The sequence below is a fragment of the Pteropus vampyrus genome, unplaced genomic scaffold, assembly GCF_000151845.1.
Source record: "Pteropus vampyrus isolate Shadow unplaced genomic scaffold, Pvam_2.0 Scaffold394, whole genome shotgun sequence".
NCBI classification, from domain to species: Eukaryota; Metazoa; Chordata; class Mammalia; order Chiroptera; family Pteropodidae; genus Pteropus; species Pteropus vampyrus.
In genome coordinates this window covers 2192602-2199541 of record NW_011889175.1, presented here as the reverse complement: position 1 = coordinate 2199541, position 6940 = coordinate 2192602, and the positions used below count along the sequence as shown (strand labels likewise).

Here is a 6940-nt window from a genome sequence, read left to right as displayed (position 1 = left end):
ACCAAGAAAAATTTAGACTACAAATGACTTCTACACAGAGCCTACCCCAACTTAAATTTGGTTTAACCATCACATCAAGTTTTTCCTTCATTTTTAATCTTAGAAATCACTAAGAATCTTTAAATCACTAAGAATACTATACTAATACTCTGTTTCCTAGCATTAAACTCAATAAAGCATGAAAATATACTGAGGAAGTGGTGAAAATGTCAGTCTTTTAAGATTAAAACAGAACTAAATCTACTGGCCAAATCTAGGAAATTCTGAACATCAAAATGAATGACAAGAATGTTTGGTAACCCATTAAATAAAAAAAGAATCTATGAATCTATACTGAAACTTAAATAATTATTTTTCAAAAAGGGATGAGGCAGGGAGAGAAAAAAAAGCTCTTCTTTACAGGATACCAACTAACAAATTGGAAATAACAAACAAAATAGAAAGTCACCATTTTACTGGCAAGATTCATCAACAGATACTAAACCACAGTATGGAAGACTTGAGAAACGGTATTCACACAGTCTCAGACTATCCTTCCACAGATTACTTATTAATTACACAGAAAGAAGGTATTTTTATAATGGAGAAATCTGTGTGCTCCCACCTTAATCAAATGATCAAATATAACATTGCTAATAATGGGGAAAACTGATACCTATGCCTCTTATTCTGGTGGCAACTGAGAAAAAAACCATCATCCTATACAATATTCCTGCCAAATGTTTAACCTGCATCTAATCACGAGGAAACAATTAAACAAATGTAAATTGAGGGACATTCTATAACTTAGGCTCCTCAAAAATGTCATGGTGAAAGACAAGCAAAAGACTGGGGAACTATTCTACATTAAAGAACACTAAAAAGACTTAACAAGTAAACGTTATGCATGATTCTTGACTGGATTCTGGACTTTTAAAAAATAGCTATAAAAGAAATTCTATAGCCATGAAATAGAGAAAGTTATAAAAGAAAGATAAACAAACACGGGCAAAATATTAACAGTTGATCATCTAGGTGAAATGTACAGGGTGGTGGAATGCAGTCTTCTTGGAACTTCTGTGAAGTGGATTTTTCAAAACAAAAAGTTAGAGAGGAAAAAAGTAAAACTAAAGACACTGCAATACCACAGACTGAAGTTATTTAAATCTGAAACACTGAGAGAGAAGATCCTTTAGAAAGACATCCAACTACCAGACATCCTCCTTTACCTGCTATATTTAAACATCGATGAAGAGGAGCTAACACTGGCTGAAGCAAATACTTGGCTGCCAATTGTGGGCGTTCTCTTGACATAGTTATAAAGGTAGTAGTGGCAACTCTCTGAAATTGTCGTGCTGTCAGTTCATCTTGAAAGTGAAATAAATCTAGGACCTGAAAGAAAAAACACATGAAGTAAATACCAGACTCTTTGCAAGGAGCATTACATTAACTAAGAGAAAGTAATAATTTCTTTAAGCCAAAAAATAAACTCACAGCAATGACACTGATTCAACAAGAAAATTTTAATGTAACAACCCAGTATCAAAGGGTATGAGAAGAGGCTATGTTTTTATTAAGTACTTTTATCAAATTTATAAAATACATGCTCATTGTAGAAAATTTGGAAAAGAAAGTTTTAAGTGCTCACTTGGGCAGCACACATACTAAAACTGGAATGATACAGAGATTAGCATGACCCCTGCGCAAGGATGACATGCAAATTCATGAAGCGTTCCATATTTTTATTGTATACTTGAAACTAATAATAAAATAAAAAAATTTTTAAAGTTTTAAGAAGAAAATTAAATCTTCCCAAATCACTATAAACATTTTTGCTGTTATTTTAACTGTGACCACACTTAATATTGTTTTGTGTATTACCGAAACCTTCTCATATTGTTATGAATTCCTCAAAGATATTATATTGTAATATATAATATATATTCAAGCTGTATGTAAGAATTTATTAAACTATTTCTTAATATCCAGGTATTGTTTATCACAAAATTCTGCTATTATAAAAAGCACCACCAAATGAAATTACTGCATCAAGGCATATAAATATATTTAGGATCTGAAGAACTTGTCATGTTTGAACTATCCCAGATAACAGTCCATTTTATTCTCAAAGATAAATGTAGATCTCTAGTGCCTACGAGTTGGTTCAGCCTAGTCTATAAGCAACTGATATAAAGTGTATTTCTGTTTCTGACTTAAAAGTGATTTTTGTACTTTTTGCAAACAGGGGAATCTTCTGTCTAAAAACTCTATGTGACCTCTAACACTACCAAGAGAGACTCAATAAGCCTGAAACTTATGACTTGATTTTATCATTTTGTCAAGTACCAAAACTATAGCTACTAGTTTCAGAAAATATTTACTCATCATTGCAAATGCTAACTTTCTCCTGTTAAGATGATTGATATTTAGTATATGTCAGTATAAGAGCTTTGCGTTGTGATATTTTGCTCTCTACATTCCTACCCATGAGAACCCTGAAGATCAGCATTAACAACTGAATGACTTTCTTCAGACTGTACTCCAAAAGGCACGTCTTACATCTAAATGCATGGGAAGTGCTAATGAATAAATAAAACTCCTTCCACATTTTTCACCTAACAGATTAGCTAAAATAGAAAAGTTTTGTGACACACTGTGTAGGCAAAGGTGGGGGGGGGGAATAGACATTTAAATAATATCAATTAAGAATTCAAATGTACATACCCTTTAAACTAGTAATTTCAATTCTAGGAATTTTTCCTATGGTAATACTGGCATCTGTACAAGATTTATGAATATTAACTATAGCATGGCTTATAATAGCAAAATAATGAAAACTCAAATATTCATTAATAGGAGGCCGATTAAATAAATTATGGTACTTTAATGTGATGAAATACTATACACCCATGAAAAAGAATGAAGCAACACTACATGAGATGATTCTATGTGAAATGATCTCCAAGACACATTGTTAAGTGGAAAAAAGCAAAATAAAAAGCAAAATAGAAGACAGTATGTGTAACATGTTATCATTTAGATAAAAACTAGATTATATATACACATATATACACATATCATTATACATATATAATACATAGAATATCTCTGGAAAATAAACAAGAAATTGATAACAGTGACTACTGAGGGTCTAGGAAACAAAAGAATAAACAGAAAAGTAATTCTTTTTAAATTGTATGTCATGTTCATTTACCTTGTTTAATACCTATTTTTTTAAAACTAATTAAAAACACACAGAAAAGATAAGGAACAAGATGAAACTTTAGTTTCATACTCCAGCTCTGAGAGCAAGCTGGGCTACTCATCTAAAAATGATGAGGGGTTTTAAAACCTAACAATTAGGTTAGTGTCTTCCACATGTTTTTATTTGCTTATTAAGAAGGCCCCTCACTGAACAAGACACTTAAATATTATATTGCTTTTCCTCAATATTAGAGGAACACTAAAAGTCCTTCTGTAAGTAAGCAGATAACCCTTAAACAGTCAAAAGAAACAAAATTATTTACCTGGGGGCAGATGTCCTTATAGTAATTCTCTGGTGAAAGTGACTGTTGAGGACAAGAGGCCAAAATCTTTGCAATCAAGTCACACTTCTTCCAGTCAGCAGCCACTGCCTCAGCATCACTCCCACCAGCTGCCCCAGCTGTCAACGATGGATAGAGATGTCAAAAACTATACCAGTTCCCCCTAAAAGGTCCTTAAAATTTAGAGTAAAAAGTATTTTTTCTCTACTGAAAGTTGTTTATTTCTTCTATAAGAAAATCTACCCCTCTGCACTTTTCCTTTGATGTTGGTTCCTGGGAAGTTCAGAGAAAAAAGTAATGCTTAATTATTGTAACATTATTCGTATGATTTGAATACAGAAAGCCTCCACTTAATGTCATCTGTAGGTTTTGCGACTTTAAGCAGAACAACACATAATGAAACCAATTTTTCCATAGGCTAATAGATATAAACAGGTCTTAAGTTCCTACGGCATCTCATCACCGTTATAATGAAATGACGTTGAATGAAACATTATTCGCCAACTTGCTGTACTAGCTTCTTCTCAGTATTTATTACTTTTATTATTATTATTCTCCTTATATGAACCATGCATTTTATACTGCCTTAAACCAAAGCTATGGAGTAACAGGGACCAGATTTACATTTCTACCTTAAGTGAGCAAAAAACTGGACAAAATATATAAACAATGGTTTTCAGACACTGGACAACAGGTAGCTCAGGACACTAATCCCAGAAAAAAGGGAACCTAACAAGATGAGCCCCATGAATAATCTGGCCTACTACCTACAGAGAGTTTTGAGGCCACAGCAGAGCAAAGGGGAGCCTGAATAAAGGCTGGCATCTTTTTGAGTTAAAGAAGTTCAAGAAGACCAAGGCAGCTAGAATTTTCAGGGCGAAATACTGGGGAGGAAGAAGCTGCGCAAAGAGAAAGCTCCAGAGATCTGCAGAGGAGTTCCTTTTAAGTGTTTGCTGGAGTATAATCTGTGTATGTGTGTGAGCAAAAAAAACAAGGCTGAAGCAAGAACCACGAGAAATGAGAAGCAGAACAATCTCCAGAGTTCACACAGAGCTGGGAATAGTTTGTGTTCCCACTAGTGAACATGGAAAGGCCCCCTAACACACAGGGCATCAAGGAAAATCTCAGAAAGGTATTGCCTCAGTAGTGGGGCCAAATTATCTTAGACCTGCAGTAATAAGGCTTAAAAATCAGGATCGAGGGGTCAAACTAATTCCAAGAAAATTAACTGCATTCCTGAACAAAGCCTAATAAAGGAATACAACAAAATCTAGCACCCAACAATGTAATATAAAAATAATCAATATATATTCAAAAATTATGAAGCATATGCATACAATGGAATATTATTCAGTCATAAAAAGGAATAAAGGGCTGATTCATGTACAACATGAATAAACCTCAAAAATGTGATGCTAAGTGAAAGAAGTCAAACACAAAGACCTCAAATTGTATAATTATATTTGTATGAAATATCCAGAATAGGCGAATCCATGGAGACAGAAAGCAGATTTGTGCTTATAAGGGGTTGGAGAAAGGGAGAATGGAGAGCGATTGCTATTGGGTATGAGGGTTTTTTGGGAGGTGATGATGAAAATGTTTTGGAATTAGGTATTGGTGATGGTTGCACAACTTTGTGAATATATTAAAAACCATTGAACTGTATGTACTCTTCAGAAGAGTGAATTTTATGATATGTAAATACAATTTCATTTTTTAAAAATTACCATATATGCGAAGAAGCAAAAAAAGATGACCAATAATCAGAAGGAAATTAATAAAAACAGATTCATAAAAACAGAGATTACAGAATTAGGAGACAAGGGCATTAAAACAGCTATTATAAATTTATTCCCTATTTTCAAAAAGGTAAAATAAAGCATGCTCATGATGAGATAAATGGACGATATAGAAAAAGACCCAAATTGAACCTCTACTAATGAAAAGGAAAATATCTGAAATGAAAAATATGCAGAATGATAGACACTGTAGAACATGTAGCAATATAAATTATCCAAAATGAAAAAGAGAAAAAAACTGACCGCCCCCCCGCCACAAAACAGGACATCAGTAACTTATAGAACAACAGGAAGCATAACAGTAAGTGTAACTCGAATTCCAGAAAGAAAGGACAGAAAAAAACATTTGAAGACGATGTTTGAGATATATCTGAATACAATGAAAATTAAACCCTCACCTCTAAGAAGCTCAAGAAACATTAAGCAGAAGAAACATGAAGAAAATCACTCGCACTAAGACATATCATGATCAAATTTCTAAAAACCAGTGATAGAAAAATCTTAAAAGCAGCAAGAGAAAAAAGGTGTTTCATGTACAGAGGAACAAAGGCAAAAATGACAGCAAAAATATCTTCAAAAAGTAAGGTGAAATAAAGACTTTTTCAGACCAACAAAAGCTAACGAACTTCATTGCCAGCAGGCCTGTATTATAAGAAATATTAAAGTTCTTCAGGCACAAGGAAATTTTAATTAAAATTTGGATCTACACAAAAAACTGGAGAACACCAAAAATAACAAATATGTAAGTAAATATAAACTGCCTCAAACCATTTCTGAGAAGGAGATTTGAATAGATAACAAAAAATATATACAAGCATAAATGAGAGAAGCTCATAGCAAAAATAAGGTTCTAAGTTTCTTATTCTCCAATTTGCTTGCCCTTGGGTGAAATCTAACTCTTCTTTGGAAAAAGATGATGCAAGGACCTATTTGCATGTGACAGCTTCTCACAGGTAACTGGTAATTTTTCATTTCATTGGTCCTTGAAGCCACTGCAGGCAGAAGTGGGGAGGCAACATGACAGCCACTCTAGACCAGATCTGTGTCTGCCAACCCCACTGACCTCGCCTTTATCTGACAGGACCAAGATATATTTACCACACCAGAAATGGAAAGTCAAGATTGATTCTTTTCTTTCTCCTCTTCCCTCCCCACATATCCAGCCCTTTATTAAGTTCTAGTAACTCTACCCCTTAAACACCTCTTCCCATATCCATCTGTCTCCATTTCCACAGCCACTGCATTGATCCAAGCCACAGTGTTCTCTCAGATGACTGCTTCTTAACTGATCTTCCAGCTTCTGCTCTTTCTCAACCCATTCTTCACAATACATTCGAATAGATATTTCTAAATTGTAGGCTTTAGCATGTCTGTCTCCTTCTTAAAACCTCCAATGGTTTCTCATTGCCCTCAGAATAAAGTTGGAAATCCTGAACTAGGCCTACGGACCTCCATAATGTGGCCCCAACCCTCCATCCCCATTTCATACCACTCTGCCCTCACTGCTCTACCCATACTGAAATTTCCTCAGAAACACTATGCTCTTTCCTACCTCAGTTCCATAACACATGTCATCTTCTCTGACTATAATAGTTTTTCCTCATTCTACAACTGATA

General features: G+C 34.1%; 1 protein-coding gene and 1 non-coding gene across 2 annotated transcripts in view; one reads left to right on the top strand and one right to left on the bottom strand.

Moving 5' to 3' along the window:
- TANGO6 (transport and golgi organization 6 homolog) overlaps positions 1-6940 on the bottom strand; it is a 129938-nt gene that overhangs the window by 112328 nt on the left and 10670 nt on the right. The window contains exons 4-5 of the mRNA XM_011380580.2: positions 3507-3643; positions 1192-1371 (exon numbers count right to left, since the gene is read on the bottom strand). Of these exons, the coding sequence (XP_011378882.1) occupies positions 1192-1371; positions 3507-3643 (317 nt within the window). The remainder of the gene's footprint in view (positions 1-1191; positions 1372-3506; positions 3644-6940) is intronic.
- Positions 1620-1723, top strand: LOC111731763. Its single transcript, XR_002777308.1, has one exon. It is a non-coding gene; the product is annotated as a U6 spliceosomal RNA (small nuclear RNA).